This window comes from Tauraco erythrolophus, chromosome 22 (assembly GCF_009769465.1).
Source record: "Tauraco erythrolophus isolate bTauEry1 chromosome 22, bTauEry1.pri, whole genome shotgun sequence".
NCBI lineage: Eukaryota > Metazoa > Chordata > Aves > Musophagiformes > Musophagidae > Tauraco > Tauraco erythrolophus.
Window position 1 is genome coordinate 5978755 of NC_141486.1, and position 26612 is coordinate 6005366.

Consider the following 26612-nt stretch of genomic DNA (forward strand, 5'->3'; position numbering starts at 1 on the left):
ATGTTACATACAAAGAATACTTACATGAACTTCAGTTGTAGAATTAAGAACAAAGACATCGATTTCAGATTTACACTTATTTATACAACCCGAATTGCCTTTCACATGTCTGGCTAATATACAGACTAGCTAGACATTCGTAGGATGGCAAGATGAGCCCTCTCCCCCACCACTGCAAACTAGCCAGACTGGTGGCTGCTGTAAAAGCATGATTTCAGGAGCAGGAGATAATTACGCAAAATGATTTGAAAAAGACTCCATAAACGTTTTCTGCTCCTGTGTGTATTCCCTGGGATGACACTTCAGCTTTCATGCTTAACAGGAGAGTGTTTTCTCCGTGTGCAGACAGCTGTGACTGGATAAAGGACCCTGGGCGTTAACATGGCCAGCCATTGATTGATATGGATGGTCATCTCCAAATTGATTATTGTAAAATCAGGACAGTATAAAAAGGCCCACAGGAAATATCAACATATGCTGCTGCATTGAAAATTAATCCTAACTGTATACCACCAGTAACTGTGTTCAGCTTACAATACTTTCCATTAAAAATCAATTCTGAGGCCTTTAATGAATGAAATAGTCTTTATTGGCGTGAATAATACGACTGTAAAGTAAATGATTTCAGGATGGATTCTCTGGAATGGCAAAGAGCAGAAATGCATCCTTACCCATGCTAGGTGTAGTGTAAGAAGAAAGGACAGTCACTGTGTTTTTTCATACGGAAGCCATGTGTACTGAGCACCCTTAAAATTAATTCACTTATAGAAAACAGGTGCTGTAGGAAGGATTTTTGATGCAAACTCACAAACACAAAAAACAGGGGGGAGGACACGGACCTGCTAGAAAAGTCATCGCAGTCTGCAGCACACGGTAATATTGCAAAAGTCTCTGTTTGTTTCTTTCCAGGTTCTCATGGCAGCCTTACCAAGATGTGACCACAGCGAATAGCCAGAGGCTGTTGGGTTTTTTCCATCTCCTCGGCGAGATGGTTACCAAAGATTCCCCTAGACTATTTAAAAAAAGATAAAGAACAGCAAACCCACGCTGTTGGATGCCATCTGCTCCCCCTCTCCAGCCGTTTATTCCATTCCCTCTGCCCAGCCCTGCACAGATGGTGTCCATCTCCTCCCAGCCCTCTCGAGGGACACGGGACCCCACTCCCGTTCCTGGGCGGAGGACAAGAAATGGAGGTGCTGCAGGCTGGGGCGACCTGAGAGGAGGCTCTGGGGGCGACCCCGAGCCTTGCGGGGGCGGCCGGGTCCTCCGGCCTTGCCCAAGGAGCTGCCCGCTGCCTGGGCTCGGCCGGGGCGCGGGGCCGGGCAGGTGGTTGTTGTCCCCGGCGGGAAGATGGAGGCGGCCGGCGGAGAGCGGTGAACGCCGCGGGCTGCGCCGTGAGTGCCGGCGGGGAAGGAAAGGCACGGGAGCGGGGAGCGGGGCGGGCTGCGGGCTCCGCTGGCAGGGGAGGGTGGGAACGGGTTTTGGGAGGTGGGGTTTGGAAACCTCCTCCACGGGCTGCTGCTTGCGATGACCCCGGGGGGAAGAAGGAGGAGGAAGGGGGGGATCGGCTCAGTGAATGAATGGGCGGCCGCGGCGGCGGCTCCCCTGCTCAATGGCTGCTGGGCTGATACGCGCCAGCCCCGCAGCCGGTGCCTCCCTCGCCCTCCCGTGTTTTGTCTCAGGCTCGCCCCGCTCGGGGCTCCCCAGACATGTTCAACCAGCAGCAGTTCCAGCAGCAGCTGCTGCAGCTCCAGCACCTCCTCCAGCAGCAACAGCACCACCACCCCCCGGCGCAGCAGGGAGGCCGGTAAGCGCCGCTACGCGAGGCCGGGGATCCGGGGCCTGTCCCGGGGGACCGCGCTCTTCCGCCTCCCTGCCCTCCGTCCCTCCTCGCCCCGCGAACGCCGCGGCGGGGCTGGCTGCGGGCCTGCCCCCTCCCCGGGCGTGGAAGGCGACAAAGGGAGAAGGGGGCCGACGGGCGGGGGCGCGGGGGGCGCAGGCCTCGGGCGGGGTGCGGGAGGCCTCGAGGGGCGGGCGGGGATGAGAAGGCGCCCGGGGCGGAGGGTCGGGGTGTGTGTGCGGGGCGATGCTGGAGGGAGGGCGGAGGGGCGTGGGGCGGGGGCCGGTGTGGGGCGGCACACCCCGCTGTGGGGAGGGGGCTGCGGGTCTGCCGCAGCCGTTGAGCGCTTCCTCCAGCGCTCCGGAGGCGCGTCTGCGCTCGGCGGGTCGCCCCCGCCGCGGAGCCCCCGAGGGCGCGTACGGTGACCCCGGGCAGAGCTGCGGGAGGGGATGCTCCGGCGCCGAGCGGGGGCCCGGGCAGCGGGCTCGGGAGAACGCTTTCTCCCGCGGAAATGCCCGTACGCGCCTGACTGGGCCTCCCTAAATGGAGACACACACTTTGTTTTATTATTGAACTTCACTCACTTATTTTATTTGTCTGGCTGGGTCTCCTGGTCTGAGTGAGATTATTGAACTTATTTCTGCGGTGGCACCAGCGCTGAGGATGTGACTGAGCACTGGGGGGGGGTGTGTGTGTGGAGAAAATCATGTTTTGTGTGTTAAAAGGCAAATGACATCTGCCAGAAATAGAAAGGCAAATAGCTCGGGTTTTTCTGAAAAATAGAAGAGAGAAAATAACTGTCTTAGGTAGGAACGGTTGTCCCTGATGAGCTGAGATCTGTGCAGCTGACACAAGTTCTCTGAAATGGTGCATTTATTTGCAGTTACTGTTCTCTGTAAAGCCTCTGGAAATTCAAAGCAATGGAATGTGAATTTAAGAAGAAAGTTAATTCCTTATTTAATAAGTTTATGGTAATTACTTTATCCTTATTAGGCATATGTCTCTAAGGTAAATTTGGGAATCTTTCTGTTCAGCTAGAAATATAAACCTCTCTAAACCTTTTTTACCATTTTCATATGTTCTATAAACAAAGCTGCTCTTAAAATGCTAGTATGAAACTGTGAGATAGCATGGATGCATCTTGCACCTTTAAAAGTATTATTTTTCTGGTATAAATACCTCAGCTCCGAGGCTGGAACAATCTAGAGCAGCAAACACGAAGATGAGCTGCTGTAAATGCCGTTAAGAGGGTCAGGTTTTTTTGTCAGCATGGATATTTTGATCTGTGTTTGTACCTCTTTATGGCCCTAACAGATATAGCTGTGTCAGCAGTCGTGCTTAGAGGTGGGCCTGACCTTGCAATCGCCTGAAGAAGTGCCTGCCAGTTTCTTCAGACTTTTCTCCCATGTCTGCTCCACCCTCCTTAGGACTGGAGAGTCCTCCTCCACTCGCTTCTTCCTCCTCGTGTTTTAAATATGAAGGCCATGCTTGATTTTTCCATCTGGTTCTTGCAGTTAGGGGGCACCATTTACAGTTATGGCCTGTCTGTCTCTGTGTGGGAGGCATCGATTTTGGAAAAATGTGCTTTAAGCTACTGAGAAAACTCCCTGGTTTTTAGAACTTCTTTTTTGTTGTTGTGTTAAATGTAGCTGCTGATCTAGATCGCTCGTTTCCACTGACGAGTGCTGCATAAATCTGTAGAACTGCAGTCAGCTCCTGGGCTTTTTTTATGCTGCCTGACAGGCTTTATGTGGGCTTGGTGCTAAGGAGTTCTCTCTGACCTCAAATTCCTTGATAGACAATCTGTCAGCTTTGGAAATTCCAGGAGAGTGGAAGAAAGAGGATATAGTGCTCGTGTGTGGTATCTTTTCATGCATATAGATCAGCATTTCAGCTGTTCTTTGCTCCTCCGTTTTATATTCGTTAGGTGCCTGGAATTGAAAGGTGCAGTTTTTATTGGGTTCTTATGATTAATGCCTTCTTTTCCAGGGGTTTGCCACCACCGCAACAGCAACAGATGCTGAGCTTACGGGCAACAAATCAACCATCGCTGCTCAATGCCAATCCTATGCTTCAGCGGGCCTTACTCATGCAGCAGATGCAAGGTACTGTCGTTATGGGAGATGCTTACTTACTGGAGTTATTTAATCATCCTTCATGGACTGAAACCATAGTATGGCTATTTCTTGCTGAACCATTGCAGTCCTTGTATTTGGCAGTTCCATTTGTCATTTCTTTTTTTTTTTTTTATTTTCCCCCAAATTTGTCCATAGTCCACATCACAGAGGTTCATCAGTTGCTGAAAATCCCACGTGCCCAACTGTTCACAACAGGGAATAGCACTAGAAGGTATCAGGTTAGATACTAAACAGGTGCCTTCCCTCTTAGACTTGGTGGAGAGAGTATTCTTCCATCAATATATTTATATAAAATACTTAGGTTTTTATTATTTGTTTGTCTTTCTTGGTTGGAAGGTTAAAACAGTTTATTTCGTTGTCTGTTACATATATGCTAACTTTGTTTGCCAGTAGATGGTTGTCTTTGTCCAAACTTAGTGCAGAACAAACAAAAGAAGTATATTGTGTTGGAAAATGGTTCAGGTTTCAATTGTCTTGTGAAATTTCAATACCCTGAAATGACTGTCATTTGTGTTGTGGATAATATCACTGTTCTTCCATCACTGTGTTTCCACAAATGGATTTTTTTGCCAGATGTGGTGTTTTCAAAACAAATTTGTGAAGCTGCCTTAATAATAGCATTGCTAGCATAAAGATATTAGGAACAAAGCTAGGTTTTTGGTTTTGCTCATGTCTTAACCTGGCAGCTCTTTTCAACACAGAAAATCAGTACCTGGGATAGTTTTAAAGTGCCTAGTTTAGATTAGTGCCTGCAGTTTTTATCTTGCCTGTGAATCATGCCCAGATGTGAAGACAATAGATTTATTCTGCATGTCGTTAACTCTCCTTTTGTTCTCTCTTGCCCATTTAACGAGAGGGCTCTCTAGTGACTCCAGTGGTTCTCTACAGATCTCTCCCAGGTTGTAGGGAAACTGGCAGTGAAAAAGGACAAGCCATGCTCTGAAGATTGGTGTATATATTTGTGTCAGGAAAAAAGTCTGACTCCGCTCTAGTCAGCCGTAGTCCTTTCAGATATGTTTGATATTAGAATGGGCTGGCCTTTTTCCTAAAGCAAAATCTCTTATTGAGAGGTTGTATTTAAATAGTATGCCAAGGACTTCAATAATCTGTATCAGTTAGCCACGGGTAGCCTGTAGTATGGTTGCAACGTTCAGTGTGGCCCTTCTTAAGGATCTGAATTTTTTTTGGTCGTTTGGGTTACGTGTAAGAATATCTGATGCTGCAGTATTTGTGTACCTGGGAAACATCAACATAAATAATTCATTGACTGTATGTGGCTTCAGCAGTGGGAAAAAATAAATACTTCAAGTTGAAATAGATGTGTGGTTCTTTAAAGGCGCTAAACCCAGAGCAGGAGATGATTTCTTGCTTTAGAGATTTATTTATTTTTTAATACAACTATATCTTTTTACAGTAAGAGATTATTTATGGTAAGTAATAAGAGATTGGATTACTTTTGAAGATAAACATGGAGGAGTACTTCCTATTATGTTGCAGGCTTTAAACAGCATAGCCTGTTTTTTTAAAATTTTGGGTGCCTGTCGCGAAACTTCTCTGCCATGTTTTGACAGCTACGAAAAAGCCAGAGTATGCGCTAATTCAGGTGAGAAATAAAAAATAGTAATATAAGTCCAGGTTCCCAAAATGGTGGGCAGCCTCTGAGGGTGCAGCTGAGACACCTGGGCGCTTCCATTCCCTCACCCCTGAAATGGGGATGGCAAGGACTGCTTTCTTAAGAAATCGTTGAGACCTAGTTAATAGTCTGTGGGTGCTGAAAAGAACTGTTCAGAAAGCAGAGCATTAAAATTGGAAATGGCAGCGTCTCAAGTGTCGGAGTTTAGGTTGACATGTGGAGGTTGCATGATAACCAGGTGGCAGGGAGGACTGTGGAATCTCTTGTTTGAAAAATCCAGTGTTGTTTCAGATGAAACGCTGTTCAAACCAGGCCAGCAGCAGCTGTGTTAAACAGCATCCATACTATGGTGTGAGCTGCCAGCTGCGCAAATGTGGGATGAATTTTCCTTTTTTTACAGAGAATTGCTGTAAAACGAGATCTTGTTTGTTGCAAACACAAGCGCTAGTGTGCTCAGAAAAAGTAATTGCTCTAATGATCTTAGCCTGCAGTGACAATCATAATTAAATAGCCTGATACACAGTAATAGTTGCTATCACATCAAATTGTTCTGCGGGACTGAAGAGAGTAGAGCATAGAGCACTCATACAGCGCCCAGTAAAGTATGTGGTCTTGCGTGGAGGAGCCCTTCCCCACTCCCTGCTGCTTGTACAGGTGGAAGATTTTCTGTCTCCTTTGTGCACTGCAGGGTGGTGATACGCTGTGTGTTTGCATTTATAGGAAACTTGCGTGGATTTAACATGACAGCGCCAGCACTGCAGCAGTTTTTCCCTCAGGCTACAAGACATTCTCTCCTGGGGCCACCACCTGTTGGGGTCTCATTAAAGCCGACTCGGCTGGGTTTCCCCAGCCTTCCCTTCCAACGGCAGAACCGGACCTTTCGCAAGGTGGGCTTGTAGTTTCCAACTGCTCGGGAACTTTGTGCTCCTTTTGCTCTTGCAGCAGTTGACTGTATTGTAGGTGGAGAACAAAAGAGAAAGGAGAGAGCCTTATGATGAAAACTATGTTTGCACTATGCTGCAGACACAGAAATGCAGAAATTAGTCCATCCCTAAGGTTCTTGTGGTCCATATTTACGTTTATGATGCAAAGGTTTCTTGTCACTTCTTGCACGAGAGAGAGAATACCTCATAGCAGAACTGTTTAAACCTAAGATATGAAAGGAGCTTTTAGAAGTACCAGCTTCAAAGTGATTACAAGAGGAGAGATCCTTGCTGAGTGCTTTGCTCTTCACAGGCCAGAGTTCTGCCCCATTAGTCTTCCAAAGCAGTTTGTTATTCTCAAACAACTTGATCCTACCATAGGACACATCACTCTGCCTCTTTGGGCTGTTTTCCCTTTTTTTAAGATCAGGATCACATTTGTTCTTGTGGATTTTGTAAAATCTACGGGTTTTTTTTTGTAAAAACCTTTCTCCCTTTCCACCATTAAGACCTCTTTTGTATCCTGGAAATGGTTCTTAGATTAATTGACTGGTACTTCCATCCTCTTAGATTAGCTGTCAAAAAGATGTGCTGGATAGGGAGACTTCCGCTCTTGGACTGTCCTTTCTCCAGAGTCAAAAGGAAGGGGGATTATCTGGGACTTTTATTTTTCCCTACTCGTGCACCTCTTGCCAGAGTCCCTCTAAGATGATCCTGTTCTGCAAGCAGCAGGGTCTCCTACAACTGCTACTTAAAGCACTGGAGAAATGTCGTGATCTGCCTGTGGAGTTAAAGTGCATTGCTCTGTTTAACCATGTAAACTTGCCTGAAGCAAGACAGTCCACTGTAAACCATCTATTCCTTTCTATTACTGCGTGCTGGAATTCCTGTTTCTGCCCCACAGTAAAAGCCTGGTGCTTTGGGCAGTGTGTTGGGTTTGAGGAAGGACCGAGAGCTGGCAGTGACTCCTCTACCCATTGCAGGATTTCCAGAGGGTCCCTGACAGGAAGCGGGAACTAGATCCTGGTTCTTCATCTCAGACACAAGGTGATGAGAAAATGGAAATCCCAGAGGGGGTGCAAGCAGGCTCAGAGCAGAACAACTCCTTGCCATCCACAGGTAAGGGAGAGCCTATAGTCAAACAAATGCTTCTAAACATGCTAAACTTCTCTTTGCTGTTCCTGCAGCAAAGACTGGAGGTGGCTTTAGTCTTAATCAGCTGCGTTTCTCTCTGATTGTACATACTTAAACTGCCTGTGACAGCCCTCTGCTATGTGCTTCATGTTTCCTTTTTTTCCTAGATATTTTTGTTTTTTATAAGCTAGCTCCATATCTCTTGCGTGGAAGCCTCTCAGAAGTCACTTTATTAGTGAGCTCCATTTAAGATGGGGGGGGGGGGGGGAAGGGGGGGGGAAATAAAACTGGTTAGAAACGGAAGCTTCCACAGTGCCTTACCCATTCTGAACTCAGCAGCTCATGGTGTCAAACACACGAAACAGAACCAGTTGGAATCAATGTGCTAAGGAAAAGAAGAATTGAAAGAGTACTTGTACTCTTTCAGAACAGAAACTGCTGGCACCGAATGTCTTCGTGTTGGGTACAGTACAGATGTGGGAATGTTATTTCTGACTGAAGAGTGCCTAGTCTAAAAATGCAGGCATATGATAAGGCTGTGACCAGTGTATATGCAGTGGGGAAAATTACCTGATTAAATTGTTGCTGTCAGGTAGATATGCCTCCTTGGCTTATATTAATGTTCCTATGATCTGGGCTCTTGTCACCTAGGTATAGGACTAAGACCCACGTAGTAGACATAAACATAGATTTCTTTCTGGACAACACCTCATACAGTGACATCTGCAATAAAACTCAAATCTCTTAGGTCATTATCTAACCTTGTCACTACAATTCTCAAATTCAGCATAAGCAAGTGTATAGTATTATTTGCTCTAACAGAGTTTTATTGGCATTGGCCATTCGGTTAGGGAACACACTCAAGGTGGCATGGTCTGCTTTGCTAAGGAGATCTCCTATGTTCCTGCAGAGCCAAGAACTCCAACAGAATCTGTGTTGAACATGGAGCCTGCAGCAAAAAGACTGAAGAGGTATTTATTGAATGGGGATTGAAATCGTTACTGGGTTTAGAATTATTGTCTAATTTTATTTTTCTAATAATTAGGGCTCTGCTGTACTGGGCTGATGGCTAGCATGTAAGAGGTATTTCAGATGTTTTTGGAGAATTCAGAAAATCTCATGATGCTTGCTGAGATCTAGGGTGTTGTAGGGTTTCTGCTGAGGGTGATCCAACTATGGGAATGAAAAATAAGAGATGCAGCTCATGTAAACGTGCAACAAAGTGGAGTCTGCTCGGGTGTTCTCCTGCCAGAATTCTGTAAGAAGCAGAGAGGTTCTTTTCTGTTCTGATATATTTCTCTAATTTTCTTCCATGAATATCAAAAAGGGAAATGAGCAGCCACGTATCAGCAGAGAGAAAGAGCCTTGGAATATGTTAGGTTACAGTAGGTGTAAGAGAGGGTAGTGTATTTTGAGGAACGAGAAAGGGAAGGGAATCAATGCTCCCTAGTATCCCAGCCTGTATCTGTGAGTGTTGAATTCTGTATCCCTTCTGCAAAGATTGTCTTGCCAGTACCCCTGTCTGTTGGGTAAAAATAGACAAAGGCAATCCTATTATCCGCAAGGGATGCGCAGCAGCACGCAGGCATGCCGGCCATGGCAGGCCCATCTTGGCACTGCCTGCCTCCCTGGGTGCAGGAAGGAACGGACAAGGCTGTATTGCCATCTAGTGGGAAGGCACATCACGGAGCTCCTGGTGCCATCTGTGCGGTGCTGTACCTCTGCCAGAACTGTCGTCGTTAGCTGGTGCAGAGGGAGAAGAGGAGGGAGTGAGTACAGATTTCTGGAGGCATTGATTTGAGAATTCTCCAACATATGTTAATGACTATGAGTCAGGACTCCTGGGTCCTCTTATCTTCCCTATTAACAGTTCACTGCGTGGTTTCGGACAAGTTTCTTCACCTCTCTGTTTCCCATCTGTAGATTAGAGATTAATGGCTAGCTTTAGGGAGAATATTCCAGGATTACTTTGATGGTCGGATATTACCTTGATCATGTAAAACATTAGAGTGATAAATATTATGTGAGCAGGGACCATCGTGAGTTATGGACGCTGATTAGCAAGAAAGTGAATAAATTAAATGAAAGCTAAGTCAAATGCATTTGAGCGTATGCTTTGTTAATCTGTTTGCCAAAGCTAATTTAATTTTAATTACATTAATATTTAGTAGGGTATTAATCAAAGTCCTGTTACATACACTGAAAAAATAATCAAGTCTGAGGAATGACAGATCTCACTGCAGCAGCCTGCTATTAGGAAAATCCTGTCCTAAGCAGTAGTTGGGGACTGCCAGATTTGATGCATATTTTATGGCGGGTACTTACTTAGAATAGACCATTCCTTAGTTTTTTTTTGAAGTGTTTCTGTTTACTTCTAATGAACAGATGATGGATCTCTGAAAAAAATAGTTTACTGTTCTCATATTGCCCTTCACTGATGAGAACGGCAGTCCCCCCATCCATGTCACAAACTTTTGTTTCATGCTTCATTGTTCCATTTCCCTTTGGCCAGGAATACCAGGCTCCTTCTTCATTTCAGGTTTTTCCCACTTCTGCCTTTTCTCCTATGTACCATCTGTATGCCTGGAACAACATCCTCATTCCAGTGCAGAAAGCACTCATCATCTTCAAATCCTCCTTGAACACCCACTTCTTCTAGCATGGCCTGACAAGTATCCATATAATACCATTTCCTCCTTAGATCATGCTCGTGATGGCTTTTGCTCCCTTAGATTGCTCCTTATATTTGCAGTTTAGACTGCAAACCCTTGCCCTGGAGTGCTGTCACCATCTGTGTGTGGTATAGTGTTGAGCCTGCTGGCAGCACTTGACAAATAATGTTAATGCCAGCCACTCTTGTTTTCTTCGTGTTTGCACTGCCCAAACCCTGCTGCATATTTATAGCCATGTAACCCAGTTACATTATCACTTATCAATCTGACAAATTATGCGGTGCGTGTGTGTTTGGATCACTGGATGCAGTACCTGCACAGTCTGCCTTCTTGCTTGTGTAGAACGTGCTGCTCCCTGTTGGCAGAAGGACACCAGCGGGTGGGATATCGAGCTGGCCTGAGAGAGAAGACATTCAAGCCATGGTGAAAAGTATTAGCCCTGATGGGAAAAATGGGGGATGGAGAAGGACATTGTAAAGCACGCTTCGTGTCCTGTGCAAGTCAGCCATTAATTCTCAGCAGTCCCCTCAGGATCCTTTTTCTCCTTAGCAGATCACGGGTACCAAACAAACTAAAGAAAAGTCTTTTCGATTTGTGTCTTGTGCAGTTCCGCTTCTCCTCCCCAAGCAGAACCGTAGGGCTCTGGAACGAAACACGAGTGATACGAATAGAGCAGGCAGTTATGATGAAATCCCAGTAAGACACCACTGAGAACCTGTTCATCTCTGACAGGTCTCTGTGTGTGCAGTCACCAATCCAGACAGGAGTGAGCTCTCAGAGCTCTTATTAAGAATATTTCCTATATGCACTTAGTTCCCTACAGGCCTCTTGCAGAAGAGGGCAGTGATCCAAAAAATCAGTTGTAACCTTCTTGTCTGGATTATTTATCTGCTGTTTCTGAATCTATTCTAGAATGCCCACTTTTCATTGTGTTTATTTATTTCTGCTGAATCTTTGCCTGAAATACCACTTCCAGTAGCTTACTGATTTGAGGGTTTAGGATTTAGTGGAGAGTGTGGTAGCTTAGACCCCAGCCTGTGCCTTTGTATGTCTTCTGAATCTCTTTGTCTGTAACATGGCGAATAAGGTTATTTTCTTGATATCCTTGAAGTGTGACTGAGGAGTCTGCGTTAGAGGATGCAGCAGACAGCAAGGAAGCAGGAGAGTCAAGCACCTGTGTCCCAGCTGCTGGTGAGTTTCTGGGCACCATGATTTGCACTTCTAGGGCACTTGCTGGAACTGAACCTGTAGATGAGCATCTGTAGATCCTGTGAGTCTTGTCAGAAACGTCCTTCCTCCGGTCATACGGGATGGAGATAGGAGGAGAAAATCTAGGAAACAAATCCAAACATAGTCCCCTAAAACCTGTTGCCCACCAAATGCAAATGATGGGAAGTTTCCCTCTTTAATAAGGATTTCTTTGGAGAAAGGTTTGTGAACTGGGCTTATGGCCAACAGCCCTGTGAGGAAAGCTCCCTGACTTCATTCACCTGCTGCTTTGTGTTTTCTGTCATTGCTGTTTGGATTTAAGGCAGCTAAAAGGGTGCTCTCTTCCTAGGTACAGGCAATGCAAAGGAGCACACAGCCGAAGATCTCTCTAAAGAGAGGAAATTCTCTGAGGAACCAAAGGCTCCTGAGGTGAGTAGACACCACTCATGCAGGCTGGGGTGGTGCAGAACATACAACCTCCCCCTCCATCCCAGAGAAACCCGTTGCCACTGGGAACCAGATGGCACCCACGTCTGGAGCTCTGTCTCCTGCTGTAAGCTGTTGTCCCTGGCAATAAGGCATAATATGTCTGCAATTAGTGCGCAGTCTGCTCTGACTTGCTGCTTTTATGCTTCTGCTAGGCTGTACCTTACCTACTGCTGGCTGTTTGTGGATGCTGGGGTTCGATAAGATTTCAGTATTCATCTGGAAAGATGAAAAGTTGAATTGAAAGAACCACTGAAAAATATATGTATTGAGAGCCATAGCTAACTAAAGACATCCGTTATGTTGCTGAAGAGCAGATGTAAAAAAATTCAGGTGATGGTAGTAAAGATGCAGCTGCTGTGGCACTTGCCATCACAGCAGGTATGAGCAGATAGTGGGAGTCTATGCTTTTGAAAGGCAGCTTGGAAAAATGAGACACAGGTGAAGCCAGCAACAGGAGAGTCTTTTGCATGAAAATACCTTGCCCATGTGCTAGGTGTTAAACCAGGATCTTATGCTGTCTAAATCTGTAAGCAAAGGTTTAACCCATGGTGTGAATCAGACTTGATAGTCTTCCATAATTGGAGACATTTATTGATGTGATCGAATGTATCATCCTGTCCTTGTTTGAGTTCCTTACTCCATCAGTTGTGGTGCTGTGTTGCCTTTAGTTCTGCACTGGAGAAGCGTGATCTGATGGTGTCCCTTTACCAGTGCGTTGTCTGTTGCTCCAGTCTCCAGAGATTGGATCATACTGTGTCTACAGAGGCTGTAGAAACAACCATCTGTACTAATAGGCCTGGTACTGTGACACAGGGATTGCTGATTTAGCAGTGTTGGGAGAAGGAGTGTGTATGAGAGTCTTTCTGATCAGCCTTCTGTGGATTCAAGCTTAAATGCATTTTCTTAAGGGGTAGAGAGCTTAGGTCGCCTACAAAAAGCAAACGTAATTTTTAGTGTCTTCTACTGAGAGGCTGGACTTTATCTTGACTCTTTCTTTTGGCAGGTGTTGAGCTCTGGAGGTTCACTGAAAGTGACTATCCAGCAGAGCAGTGAGAGTAGAGCTATCAGTACAACAGCTCTGAAACCAGGGCACTGGACCTGCGAGGTGGGCACAGCTGATCCCAGCCCTGAATCGGTCCTTAAATTCTACTGTTACATCTGCAAGACCAACTGCTGCAGTCAGCAGGTAAAAATCCACAGGTCTGACTGGGATATGGGTCGTCAAGAGACGTGAATTAGATGGCCAGCTGCCATGGGGAGGTACAGCAGGAGACTTGTTAGGAAGGGCTCATGCTTTGGGAACAAGAAACAAAAAGTAATGACAAGCATGCAGATAAAATAAACCTCTCCTGAGGAGCTGGCAAGCGACCTTCCAGAGAGCAAATGTGGGTGGATCCACAGGCAGCCGTGCTCTTAAGCTTTTATACCATTTCATTGTTAAACAGCAGTTAAGAGAATGAAAAGCATAGCTCGTACCTGTTATTTTCTGTATTTTGAACTCATTTAAATGGATTTTTCTCCTAACCTCTCTCTCAGAATTTCCAATCCCACATGGCTGGAATTCAGCACCAGCAGCGACTTGGGGAGATTCAGCACATGAGCAATGTTTGTTTTGTTTCACTACTGCCCATGGTGAAGGAGCAGAAAGTGCTGGCTGAGAAAGATGGGTAAGTGTTGATCTGTGCTGGAAAACTCAATCTGAATGTGGACCTACATGGGTTCCAAAATGCCTCACTGCACCAGGGTGCCCCTGTGTTCTAGGTAAGGTACAAAATCTCTCTGGTTTCAGGGGCCTTTATCTCCTTCAGGCAACTTTCTTCCTGCTGAAGGATACCAATGTTGACTTTGACTTGCTGTGTAGTTTTTAATACAGTAGACCAGGTCAGAGACTTGTTTTAACTGGTGCCTTTCTGTCAGCATGAGCTAAAGCAACCTATATAGGTGGCTGGGAAGGGGAGAAGATAAATCTGAGCCTGTGAATATAGGAATGCTGAGGAAAACAATGCCGAGAACAGGTTGCAGTGTTCCATGGAGAATGTAAAAAGGTGTGACTTACAGATATGTCTGTTGTCACTTCAGAGAGACCCAGCAGCGATGGTGTAACACTTGTCAGATACACTTCACAGGAGATCTAATCAAACATCGCAGAACTCAAGAACACAAGGTAACAAACATAGCCTGGATTTTATCTTTGCACTGACCTTTCATGGGGATTGAGTGGAAGTGTCTAGCATCTCCTGCTCCCCAAGCAGCAAAGGAAAAGTGATTGGAGCGGAGAGATGCAAATAAAGTTCTGCCAGTAACATCCGCACTGTTTAAGGGCATTGCCATGCTTCCCACTGCCTCTGAACACTGGCACTCTTAGAAGTTCCAGTTGTCATGCTATGGCCTAAAGCACTTCTAGTATATAATTCTTGACTTTTCTCAACAAATATGGCCTATCATACTCGCCTAATCAATTGAATGGAGGGCTTGGTGGGCAGCCTATAAATTTTCAAGCTAAAATTTAGATGGGCCATCATATTTATTGGTTCCTAGGGCAGAAGCGCCAGAACACCTTTTATAAGCCACATTTGTTTTGCTCTGCATGTTTTCCATCTTTTTGGCAGATAAGAGCTAGGGAGTCCTTTGCTGAAAAGACTACTGTCTTTGTGGTCTCCCTGTTTTAGATGCAGGGCTGTGACTTTGTTTCACTCTAGATTTATCTGTATTCCTCCAAAGTAGTGTTTCTTGTGACTTACTGAATTGTCTCTTTCCTTAGCTGGCCAAACGCTCGCTTCGTCCTTTCTGCACTGTCTGCAGCCGCCACTTCAAGACCCCTCGCAAGTTCGTGGAGCATATGAAGTCCCCTGAGCACAAACAGAAAGCCAAAGAGGTAATGCTGCCTGAGTGGAGAGCCACGCAGGACTGGAGGCAGCTACACTATGGAGCAGGTTGACTTTCTCTTCCCTGATTATTGCAGGGATGAAAGGAAGATGCGCAGTTCTTCCAACCCTGTTTTAATTTTCATCTTTTGCTGGACTTCAATTGTTAGAGCTTAAAGAAATTGAGTGAAAAGGGACAAGGAGTTAGATGTGTCTTGAAGCGAGATAGCTTTGTGCCTCTTTCGCAGTCTCTTAAAAAGAGGGCAGATTTAGGTTAGATATAAGAAAGAAATTCTTTACATTGAGGGTGGTGAGGTACTGGAACAGGTTGCCCAGAGAAGTTGTGGATGCCCCATCCCTGGAGGTGTTCAAGGCCAGGTTGGATGAGGCTCTGGGCAACCTGGTGTAGTGGAGGGTGTCCCTGCCCATGGCAGGGGGGTTGGAACTAGAGGATCTTTGAGGTCCCTTCCAACCCTAACCATTCTATGATTCTTCTTACTCATCTGTTCATTCTGGGGTCTTCCTTGGTTAAATGGAGAGTGCAAAGTTGATCTGGTCTTTGTTTTCTGTACAGATGAGGCTAGGAGAGAAGGAGTTGGGCAGCCCAGAAGATTCAGAGGAGTTGATCACAGTGGATGCTGTTGGCTGTTTTGAAGATGATGATGATGAAGAGGAGGAGGAGGAGGGGGGAGCTGGTGAAGAGGAAGACCTTGATGTAGTGCTGATGGAGAATGAGGATTCTGCTGCCAAACAGGTATGCCATGCAAAAGGAGGAGGAGTGACCTATCTGAGAATCTGCTGTGGGCTCCTGTGACTTAGTTGGTCTTGGCTGGTTAAGCTCAGGATTTCAAGAGTCCAGTCAACCTGGCACCCTGCAGTACAAGGGTGAGGGCTCTGGGGTTCTTCCAGAGCACGGGACAATGCAAAACAGAATCAGGCACTACACGTGGATGCAGGAGGGTGTTTCTGCTGTGCTGTACAGCTCCTACTGGTGTCTTCAGGCGTTACCTTGTTGTTGAGGAGCATAAGCAACATTTTTTCAAGGGAAAGGATTTCTGAAAAGGTATTGACATAGTCTCTTTGAATAGCCCAGCAGTAGCTTGGTATCATAACAGAAATATGCGTGGAGGTTTACTCTGATAATATCATTTTCCTAGTAGAGAGCAGTTACTAAGAAGGAGGTACATGGCTAAGCTACTTCAGGCTTGGAGTGCAAGGGGTGTTTTTAACCCTTGTAATGAAGTGGCCTCCTGACATTGAGTTTTGTATCTGCCCCTAACCAGATACTGTGCAACTCTGTCTCTGGTATGTGAATCCTCTGTTTTGCTCCCAAGCTTACCAGAAAAGTGTAAGAGCCCAGGGAGGGAATTGGCGTAGATAACAGTAGGCACTAATGTTCTTTTGGTTTCCAGACTGGGCTGAAGGAAGTGTCTTTGGAGGATTACGAAGGAAGCGAGAAGTATTGTCCAGACACAGCCTATGGTAAGCAAGCAAAGTTAAGCACAAAGGCCCACAGAGCCTTCTCTGGCCACGTGCTGTATCTGGAAAAAAGGATGGTCTTTACCTACTGCTATAAAGTTTTTGGGCCACGGAGCTCAGCACCTGCATTGGACTTGTGCAAGTCACTGCTTCCTGGAGAAAGAGCCAAACACTTCATTACTGTGTGATGAACGATAGGATGTCATTGATGTTTGTCAGGTGACTTTTGCTTTGAAGAAGAAAGAATGAGAACCAGATACCTTACTAAGGTAGGAAATGGAACAAGTAGAGCAGGAGTACTGAAGAAAGTAGGTAGCAAATGAGGGATGCTCTGGAAGGATTGAGCCTGAAAGCATATTGATTAGAATGCTTTCCAACAGAAATGCAGCTTGTATAGAGATACTGAGCAGTACTGACAGTATCGAGCTCTCTGCCAGAGCCCAAACTGTGCATGTTTCCTCCGCTTCAGAACCCCCACGCTCTACCTAGCGGTTATTCAGACATGTTGCTGGACTAGTGGGCAATCTTGCCTCCATATGGCTGTCTCTGGTCCCCACCTTGTAAGTGATTCTGACTTCAAACCTCTAACGGCCACTCGTGTTGTGAGGAGGGCAGCTCTGCAGAGGCTGTTTTGTGCCCAAGGAGAGCTCTGTTTACACCAATCTTCCCATATCGCTGTAACCTTCCACTATCGTGTGGCAGATGGAATTATGATTCACGCTGTGAATGTTCTCTGCGTGTTCCTCTTGCGCGCCTGCTGTCTTCTGCTTGGTTTGATCCCATTACATTAGATCACATGTTCTCTGTAGTTTTCCATTGTATTCTCTTTTCCTTCCCCCCCCCCCCCTTAATGCTCGGTGTAGTTTCTTTGCTCTGGCAGCTAGATTTCTCTCTGAATATCAACCACACAGCCATTCCATGGTAAGATGAGATATTCAGCAAGTTATCTTGCAAATTCCCGATTAACAGAAGCAAAGCTTTCCACTTTTCTTTTTCTCCCTCCCCTTCCCTTTTAACATGCTTTCATTATTTGAGTTCCATTCAATGTGATCTGTGATTTCCCTTCCCCTCCCGTTTCGCAGGCCTGGATTTTCTGGTCCCCGTCGCAGGTTACCTCTGCAGGCTGTGTCACAAATTCTACCATAGCGACTCTGCTGCCCGGCTCGCACACTGCAAGTCCCTGATGCATTTTGAGAACTTTCAGGTTAGACCCTTTGGCGATTGCATGGCCTGGCATTTGTTACCCCCGTGCGTGTCTCTTCAGCGAATCCACCACGTTAGCTGTCTTGTCTTCAGTTCATTTCCATCATCCTTGGTGTCCATTGTGCCATAGCTTTCTCCTGGTGTGCTCCGTGTTTGTCTCCCATCACCCCTGTAGATCTGAAACCAGTCCAGTCCTGCTTCCCAGCTACTGCTGCTGTCACCTCGTTGCCCATTTCTGGCTGGAAATCTTCCTCAGAGTGTCTGCTCTGTTTGCTGAACCTGTGGAGTCTGTTGTTTAGACTAGGCCTCTTCTCTGTTAGGTTACAGGTGGATCAAGATGGGGAAAGAACAAGAGATGGAGCCTGTTCCTTTTAAAGAAAGCTGGTACATACGCATCTTTTCATGCGATGCTGCAGGAACAGCTCCTTTAGCCAAAATTGTGGGTGCGATTCATCCATGAAGGGGCCTGGTAAAATCAGATATTCACTTCAGAAATCCAGAAATTTAACGTTACAAACTCTTTATGTGATGGAAGCTACAAGCTGGCGAGAGTCTTTTGGTCCCCAGGGTCAGCCTGCAACAGGAAATCAGTCTGTCTGTCTGTCTGCCTGCTACCTTTTCCTAGAAGCTCCTTAGCACAAAGCTCTGCCAACTGATGCTGTTCCTTTGCTTTACTGGCTCCACCTAAAGAAGCCGTATCACCCCTTGCTGCTTTCGTATCTAGGAGCTTTTCCTACTGGGCTGGCCTGGAATCTGCCTCCATCGTTCTGTCTTTCTTGACTTGCCAGGGGGTGAGGGGCCTGGATTAGTACCTTGTGGTGGGTACGCAGTGCTTGCACTGTCTCTGCCCTCTCCCATGACCACTGCCTGGGCCCTGCCTGTGTAGAAGAGCAGTATTCCCTGACCCTGGCAAGGAGGGAGGCTCCCACACTGACCCTGTCCTCTGCCTGCATCCAAAAACTGCTCCAGCAAAGCCATTGTGCTTCCCTACCACAGATGTATCCAGCTTTTGTTAGTGTTTAAAAAAAAAAAAATTAAAAATATTAGTGTTTTTCTGCTAGTCTCCAGACAGGTTAACTATTCCTAGTTAACCATCACTGCCTCCAGAAAGGGGTGGGGTGCTGCAGAAGGCAGCCCTTAGAGCAGTGGATTTGGAATGGCAAATAGCAGATGACCACAGCTGTTCCTTCATGGTTGCTCATCCTCTCCCACTCCTGCAGCTAGTCATTTCAGGAATGAAAGAATCGGCCTTGCAGTTTTCCTGGCTTAGTTTAGATCAGCTTAACGTGAAACTGCAGCAGCAGTGTTATGCCTGCCTTTTGGCCCTCTTAGAGCTGAAATCAGACACTCTTCAAATGGATGCCAGAGTGACCTGGAGGGATTATTTATGACAAGAGTCCAACCCTAAATATCTGCGGGCAGATAACTATTATTCTTGGCTGCCTCGGTGCCTTGGGATTGTCACAGTCTGAGTTAAATCATTGCCAGTTTCTGAGGTACTCTCATCAGAGTAGCTCAGCAGAGAGTTTCAAAGCAGAGAATTGTCTGCTGGCGAGGCAGTTGACGGCATCGCTCTGAAAACAAATTGGCTTGCTTGCACCTGGTTTAGTCTGGGTACAGCATTATGACTCGACTGGTGTAGTTCCAATGTTTACGATACTATGCATATCCCGTTATTTGAGGACAGGGAAAGAGCAAGTCTGCAATGATGAACTGAATTACAATGTAAAGCTGCCTGTCTGATGTGCTGTAATTCCACGTTGCAGACTACAGTAGTGGTGCTTAAGGCAGTGGTAAAAGCCAGTGCGCTCAGAATAGTTTCCTTAAATTGTCAGGTCTGATGCTAGTGCCAGTTCAAGGGACCCCTTAGCAGAAATCTGAAAGTGAGTTGATTGTAGAGGAAACTGTTGTAGAAAAGAGGGAGCTTTGCTTTATTCCTTTAGTTCCTGCTCTGTCTGGGTCTGGAAGACCAGATTCCTACTGTATGTTAGCTAGCTATGTAGAGTTGCTGTTTTTCTGAAATCCAGTCTTGAAAATGGCTAGTAGCCTCTTTACACACCTCTACTGGTTCAGCATGACAGCTAGTGCAAATGAGTCATTTTATTGACAATATGCTTATCTTTATTCTGTAGAGAACCTCAGTACCTTGTAACAAGGAGATATTCTTGATACCATAGTGTTCCTGTCAACAGTTTCACTGGCTGCACAGATTGTATCAGCAGAGTGAAAAATCTTAAGCTTTCAACTTAAGTCTTCAGCTGATAAACATTAAATCACACCTCTGTAGCTGAGGGCACTGCATAGCCTCATGTATCCAGGGTATACGTCCAGAGTTATGTCCTGGCAGTAGCTGAAGCAAGAGCTGTCACTTGCACTGTTACATCTACAAAGTCCTGAGTCTGACTGAGATTGCCAAATTTTTGTCTCAGGAGCCACAGGTCTGCCATGCACTCGCTCAGCATTAAGTAATGCAAGAGGGACTTCCAATTTTAATATTGCCACTTTTCCTCACAGGAGCTGACCCTTCTCTGCTTGAAAGCCTCAGCAGCCAGGCCAGGAGAGCTGCCAAGACAAGTTGTGCCCCTGCAGATTCTAGCTGCCACTCACCACTGTTTTTGTACAGGTTTTCCTGGACCAGCTGCTACTTGCTGCAGTGACAGTAGCTGAGCTGGACTTCTCTCATGTTGGTTTGTTTGTATTTGCAGAGATACAAGGCAGCGAGGCATCGTGCCACAGCTGCCTACCCCGAGGCTCCTTTGCATTCCCAGGGCTCCAGCTCCCAATTGCTGGATGATCTGAAACAGCCTCCTGCTACAACAGCAGATACCAGCAAGAAGATGCATGATGATCATGGTATAGACAAGGAGAGTACAGAGCTGTCAGCCCTGCAAGAACAAGCTTCGAGGCCTCTGGAGGGTAAGGGTGAGCTGGCCACCTCTGTAGCAGAGGGCAAAAGCCTAGCCAGCATGACTGACGATGTGTGTGGAATCATGGTTGTAGATGAAGAAAATCTACAGGAAGAGAGCAAGTCCCCTACCAGTAGTGCCGATTGCCCACTCCCTGAAGAGAACCACACCGTAGGGGAATTGTTGGGACACACTGTGTCTAAGGAGGAGGAAGCCAATGCAGCCAGGCAAAGGGAAGGCACAGACGACCGCCAGGATCCAGGGAGTGAAGGGAGTTTAGGACAGAAAGAGGCAGCAAACACAGGCCAGGAGGCAGTGGCAGAGCCTTCCTCCCTAGCCAAAGGTGAGACAGCCAGTCTTGCCTCTGCTGGGTGCAGACGCTCTACTAGGCGCAAACCCAGATAGAGTGGCCTTAAAGGGAGAGCCTCTTTACATATGGTATTTGCTGGAAATGTTTATTTTCTGAGTCTTTTAATAGAGCAAAACCCTTCAACTTTACTGCTGTTTTTATTTTAAGAATAAAATAAGCCTGGCTTTAGCGTGTCTAATACAGGATGGTGTTGGTTATTACTTGTACAGTTGGGATACAGCAATTATCTGGAAAGACTGAGGCTTGGATTGTTGAACTTGAAAGAAGATGGTAATGTGATTTCCACAGGGCACAAAGTTCATGAAGTAGATGGATGCAGACTTATTTTCTACTAAGAATTCTTGGTAGTTCCCATAGTTTCCTTTCCAGGCAGAGGAAAAGTTTCTCTCTTGGGAGACTGTGTGCCCAATAATTCTGCTCCTCAGAACAGTTTCCTTTCAAAGATGCACACTCTTGGACAAGCACTGTGTCCTAAGCTAGGCAAGAATGTGCATCTTCATCCTTTGTTAATACAGTGGAGACTCTCAGGAACAAATTTGTTTCAAACTGATTTTAATAAAACAGATTTCTTATAACTTTTTTTAACTTTCAAAAAAACTCCTTTAACTCTACAGAAGTAGAACAGTACGACTTGATGCACAGTGCTGGCCCCAGGCCATCCTGACAAGATCACAAAGTTTCAGACCAGAATGCTCATGCATACTCTTGTCAAAATGTACAGGGAGGACTCTGCTCCCAGCCCACGGCAGGCAGGACTCTCTCTCTTTGCTCTATATAGCTAATGCCATGGTGGGGGCTGACCAGGCTGCTCTGCCTCTCTAACGCCCGAGTCCTTAATAGCAGCTTCCAATTACAGCAGTCAAAACCACCACCCAGGTAGCTTGTCTTGGAAAGGGACAGAAAAGTCCAGTGATCTGGGACCATCTGCCAATGTTTCTTACATCACAGTTAATGTGAATAATGGGGGAGCTGTAGTTTCAAGGCAGAAGCTGGCCTAGGGCCTCCCTCTCAAAATCCGTCACCAGAGTTACTCCAGGGCAAGCCTGGAGTCAGGACAGCCCCTGCCTACAGTGCTTTTTGAGGGAAGAGGCTAGAGCCGTAATGCTACTTGCTTGGATCTAACAGTGCAAAAGAGTAGATTGTTTTTCCTCTTTGTGAAGAGGGCCTGCTTGCAAACAACCTGCATGGCATCAGGTTTCCTACAACCAGCTTTAACCAAGTGTCAGTGCCAGGCTCGTGTTGGGGAGCGAAAAGACCCAACTGCCCTACACCCACCAGTGTGCACCCATCACACAGCTCAATAAAAACAGGACATGGAGGTGAATGGTGGGACACAACCACAGAAAGGAACAGGTAACAGGCAGGACATAGCTCTTAAATCAGTCACTGGTAAATGTCCCCTTAGCAATACCAACAGAGTTTGTGGCCAGCACGCTAGATGGGAGGCTGGGATCCCTGCACATCAGCTTCCGTGTTCTGCTGCTCACTCTGCTGCTGGAACTCTAGGCGGGTCTGGCGGTTGGACTCCAGCAGTTCTTTCAAGCAGGCATGTAGATAATCGTTCTTCTCCTCCAGGTGATCCAAGCAGGAGTTGATCTGGTCCAGCATGGAGTTTATTGCTGCATATTCTAAAAGGAAGGGAAATGAGAGACTGAACAATGTAAGTATGTTGTTACTGCAGCCCGGGAAGGCAGCGAGAGCTCTTGCAAAACATGCTGACGTCATTTTGTCTGTGCCTTATCTGCCACTGGGTGCGTGAAGTAAAATGCAACTGAACCCTGCCTGTGTTGTGTTCACCGATCAAACGAGATGAATGGGGAGCTGGAGGACTGGTAACAATATCTAAGGCAAGTTAACCTGGGCAGCCCAAACACGCTATGGGCATATCTGACAGCCTTTGATCTCGTACATAAATAGCTGAGTGCCAGCACGTGGCGATCCGCACTGCAGCAGTGCCAGGTAAACCCCAAGGACAAGTCAGTCTCTTTAGCTGCCTTAGGGCTCATCTTTCCTGACGAGGGTGCAGGTGTTTTGGCAGCGTGCCGAAGGGCTTACATTCTGTGAATCGTTGGTGTGAGGCTCCCAGGCTGGGATGTGTTTCACAAGGGCCTGGCTGGGCTCAGACTGCCAAAACAGCACAGTCATTGCTGCGGCAGGAGCCCAGAGGCGCTGGTAGTGGCACCGTTATTTCCCAAGGGAGGTAACCGTGGGGTACCAAGTTCAACCACAGAATTTTCATGCACCATGAAGGATGTGGGTACTTCAGATTAAACCAAACTAATTTGGGATGATCCTGACAGTTGGTACCCTAGGTACAGTTTCTTATTCGCAGCATTTGTTTCAAATCAGAAGCCTTCACCTCAGTACAATGGCATTTCACAGTGACGTGTATTGGCACTGCTAATCCGATGAAGATCGCTGTGCTACTCTGATGAAACACTTGCTTTTGGACTGCTCCAAGCAATATTTGCACAATCTGAAGGAATAACAAAAAAAAACAACCCACACCTGAAAAAACAGACAAGATAAACCTCTGCTGACAAATTACTCGGGAGCCCTGGGGGGGTTACGGGAGACCCCGGGCAGAGCCAGTCCCACAGGCCCTTCTGGGCGAGTGCAGGGAGGCAGGCGTTGAGCTGTGACCCGCAGGCTGACGTTTGTGAGGATCGTGGGCTGCAGGACAGGGAAAAGGTGCCTCTGTGGGTGGGACAAGCCCACACCTCACTGGCTGGGGCTGGCTCCTGTCCAGCCAGCTCCTTGGAGCAGCTCGGGGAGTGTTAGAGCCACATGCAGCACCTGGCTGGAGCACTGCTCTGAGCTAACAGAGAACATAAAGAAAAGAAGGAGGAGGAGGGTTGAGCTGTGCTGAAATCCCCCAGCCTCACAAGCCCAACTTTGCCCCTCTTGGTTGCCCCCTTGACACTTTTGTAGTGAAGGTGCCCAGAGCCCCCAGCACAACAGGCCCAGGCGCTGCCATTACTGGCAGCTTTAAAAGAACTGTGAATATTTAAAAATCGCACTCATTTGAATTCTTAATAGCTAAGGATAAGTTTAATTATAAAAAGAAATTGTCCTTTTCTTATACTACTACAGAGCCATTCACAGCACTGTTGCAGCCTTTAATTCCTTGGAGAATTGCGTGTGTTGCATTTAAGCTTTATAAGTTTGGCCTCGCAAGTATGCACAGAGTTGACGTCATGAGCAAGAGCACTGCTGATGTCATTGCATTTAAAAATCAGTCCCACAGACACGTCCTTTCCAAAACGGCAGCAGTTACCAGTATTTTGCAAACCCTGTTTAAAAGTAAGCGATCCCTGAATGTCCGTGAGTTCGAGCTCTTTACTTCAGCCTGTTTGATGCACCACATTCCAAACGGTGCACAGATCCCAAGCAGGTGTGGTAACTGCTTCTGGCAAGTGACATGATTCATCGACTTGGCAAGAAGCCTCTAATCACAGCAGGAGCCTAATTGTTCTCAGTGCCTAGAGCTCAAGTGAAGGCTATGTAAATTGTGCTGCTTTGGAAAGTGAAAAAAAAAAAAAAAAATTTAAAATAAGCTGTAAAAACATTGTATTTGATTGTCTTGTGTTAGTTGGCTTGGGGTATTTTTGTGGAAACTTAACCACATCCCCTAATGAAAATGCTGAGGAGTATGGCAATCGCATTGTTTACTCCTCTGCATTCTTACAAGAACAGTTGCCAAAAATAAGGTTTCCTATTTGAGATCAACGAAGTGATCCACAGCTTCAGCTCCGCGGGACCAGGAAATAGCTTCAGACTTTATGACTGGCTGCTGCGCACCGAGCCCCGGCTAGTTACAAGCAGAACAACTTAATGCAGAGACTTGTAGATGAGATTCAGTGACTTTCTCTGCCACATCCACTGTGTCTCTTGGCTCTTCAAAAAGTCTGAAACACAAATCACTGTGATGATGCAAAGCAGTGAACATTCTTGGGGTGTTTCAGGGCAGAAATGGTCCTCCTGTCACTGCAGATAGGTCACAGCAATGACAAGATTCACCTACACCGGTCACATCCGGAAACTGAATGGTGTTTAGGGAAACAGCATAACCCCGCTCTTCACCGTTTTCAAAGCAGAGTAGCGAAGCACTTACTCTTCGAGAAATTTCCAATTTTAACAGTGACCTGTACAAACATGTTACAGCTCTGCTGTTGTCTCACTTTCTCCACTGGCTTTTTCTAACTGGTCAGGCCAGTATCAGAAATTTCATACCTAGGCACTGTAAAAATGCCCTAAAGGGGAATTTGCCAAGCTAATGGCATTCAATTCACTTTTTTCACTCGTGACTACTTCTCCCAGAGCTGCCCCCGTGATCTGTCCTACGGTTTCAAAATCTGAACGTCCTCTTCCTCCTTGGTTATCCGCACCCTGTACACCAGCAAAAGCACAGAATAACCTTTCGCAAAGGGGAAAAAAAAAAATACCCCCATGGCAGCATGCAGAGTTCGGTGCCCCATCGCCGGCTGGGAACCATCCCGGCCCCTCTGGGTTTCCAAACCCGCCCCACAGCCCCTCACCCCCCTCGGCGTCGGGCACCGCTCCCAGCAGAACCAGTATGCATCTGGGCCCTGTCCCCCGTGCCGGCGGACCCGCGAGCCGCGCCCTGCCAGCCGGCGCCGCCGGCGCGGAGGTGACGGCCAGGCGGGCGGCGCTGTGCCCACGCACCTTCCTCCCCGAAGCTGTCCCCATCCTCCTCCTCCTCCTCATCGCCGCCGCCGCCGCCCACCGGCACGTGCGGCTCCCCGTTCGGCCCCGACATCGCCGCCGCACGTCGGGGCCGCCCGCACGGCGCAACGGCGCGGCCGCAGCGCCGCCAGCCAATGGGGAGGCTGGGCGCCGCGCGCGTCACGCAGGCCGCCGGCCGGCGTAAAGCTTGTGGTTAGCGCGCAGGGCTTGGCGCGGGCGGCGCGCGGGCGGGAGCGGCGATGGCCGGCGGGGCGGCGGCCGCTGGGGAGGGCAGGGCAGCTCCGCGCTTCCTGTGTGTTCCCCCGGGCGCGTTCCGAAAGCCAAGCTGTCTCCTCGCCCCGCAGTGTCCTCAGCCCCCCCAAGGCCTCCCTGTCCCCTGGGCGGTCCCGGCCACAGCACGCACTGGCACAAGCGGGTGCGTCTGGGCACGAAGCAGAGTTGTCCTCGGGCACCCGGCGCTTCCCTCCCGAGACAGCTTCAGGTCTGTGCGCGGAGACCTGCGAGGAGCCCCCGGGCCGTCCGAGTGCTGAGGCCGCAGCAGCGAGGCCTTTGCTGCTGAACTCCGGAACGCAGGCGTGAAGCAGCGCTTCATCCCTTGAGCGGCTTGAACCGCCCTCAGGTCACCTTCAAACCTCCTCTTCCCCGAAGGAACGAGCACAATTCGCTTCGCCCTTCCTTGTCTTTGGCCCGTTATCGCTCGTGCCTCACGCGCCCTGAGGAGACGTAATCGCTGCGTGGTTTTTTCATCCCCGGGAGAGATGTCACTGGGATGAAAATAACTTGCAATTAGAGCATTAATTCAAGCAGTGCTCCTGAGATAAACCGGGTTTGAGGACTCAACGTTATTAAGTGGGTATTTGGGGCAAAGAAGAAATAAAAAGTTGTCATTGTCACAGCTCTTCTCCTTTCTGTCGGGTAACGCCGCTGCGGGGCACTGAGCTGGGCTCGTGTCGTCTCCCAAACAGGCCAATTGAACAGCAGCGCAATTAATGAACGCAACCACGCTTTAAGGAGAAACATGACGACTTTCAGCGCGAAGGTTCGC

The 26612-nt window shown here is 47.4% G+C and overlaps 2 protein-coding genes across 4 annotated transcripts; one reads left to right on the forward strand and one right to left on the reverse strand.

Annotated features, from left to right (window-relative positions):
* The first annotated feature begins 1694 nt into the window (after positions 1–1694).
* Positions 1695–22455, forward strand: CIZ1 (CDKN1A interacting zinc finger protein 1). 3 transcript variants are annotated; one of them, XM_086624998.1, is made up of 16 exons: positions 1710–1807; positions 3830–3945; positions 6332–6498; positions 7518–7653; positions 8579–8639; positions 11452–11531; positions 11899–11978; positions 13042–13224; positions 13575–13705; positions 14118–14202; positions 14800–14913; positions 15477–15656; positions 16315–16384; positions 17464–17585; positions 20290–20506; positions 22436–22455. In XM_086624998.1, the coding sequence occupies exons 1-16, from the start codon at positions 1710–1712 to the stop codon at positions 22453–22455; spliced, it is 1860 nt and encodes a 619-aa protein (XP_086481124.1). The 3 variants fall into 3 exon arrangements, with proteins under 3 accessions (XP_086481122.1, XP_086481124.1, XP_086481123.1); XM_086624996.1 differs by lacking the exon at positions 22436–22455 and having other exon boundaries at positions 1695–1807; positions 20290–20895; XM_086624997.1 differs by lacking the exon at positions 22436–22455 and having other exon boundaries at positions 11905–11978; positions 20290–20895.
* BBLN (bublin coiled coil protein) lies at positions 21373–25640 on the reverse strand. The gene is made up of 2 exons (XM_086624999.1): positions 25547–25640; positions 21373–22488 (listed from the first exon to the last, which is right to left on the reverse strand). The coding sequence occupies exons 1-2, from the start codon at positions 25638–25640 to the stop codon at positions 22295–22297; spliced, it is 288 nt and encodes a 95-aa protein (XP_086481125.1). The 3' UTR covers positions 21373–22294.
* Between the last annotated feature and the right edge of the window lie 972 nt (positions 25641–26612).

Bases quoted from the DNA above. Each gene is read 5' to 3' on its own strand.
- CIZ1 (XM_086624996.1), top strand. From the start codon at position 1,710: ATGTTCAACCAGCAGCAGTTCCAGCAGCAGCTGCTGCAGCTCCAGCAC. The intron at 7,654-8,578 runs GTAAGGGAGAGC...ATGTTCCTGCAG, and splicing joins CAACTCCTTGCCATCCACAG to AGCCAAGAACTCCAACAGAA. The intron at 14,203-14,799 runs GTAACAAACATA...CTCTTTCCTTAG, and splicing joins GCAGAACTCAAGAACACAAG to CTGGCCAAACGCTCGCTTCG.
- BBLN (XM_086624999.1), bottom strand. From the start codon at position 25,640: ATGTCGGGGCCGAACGGGGAGCCGCACGTGCCGGTGGGCGGCGGCGGC. The intron at 22,489-25,546 runs GTGCGTGGGCAC...CCTTCCTTTTAG, and splicing joins GGACAGCTTCGGGGAGGAAG to AATATGCAGCAATAAACTCC.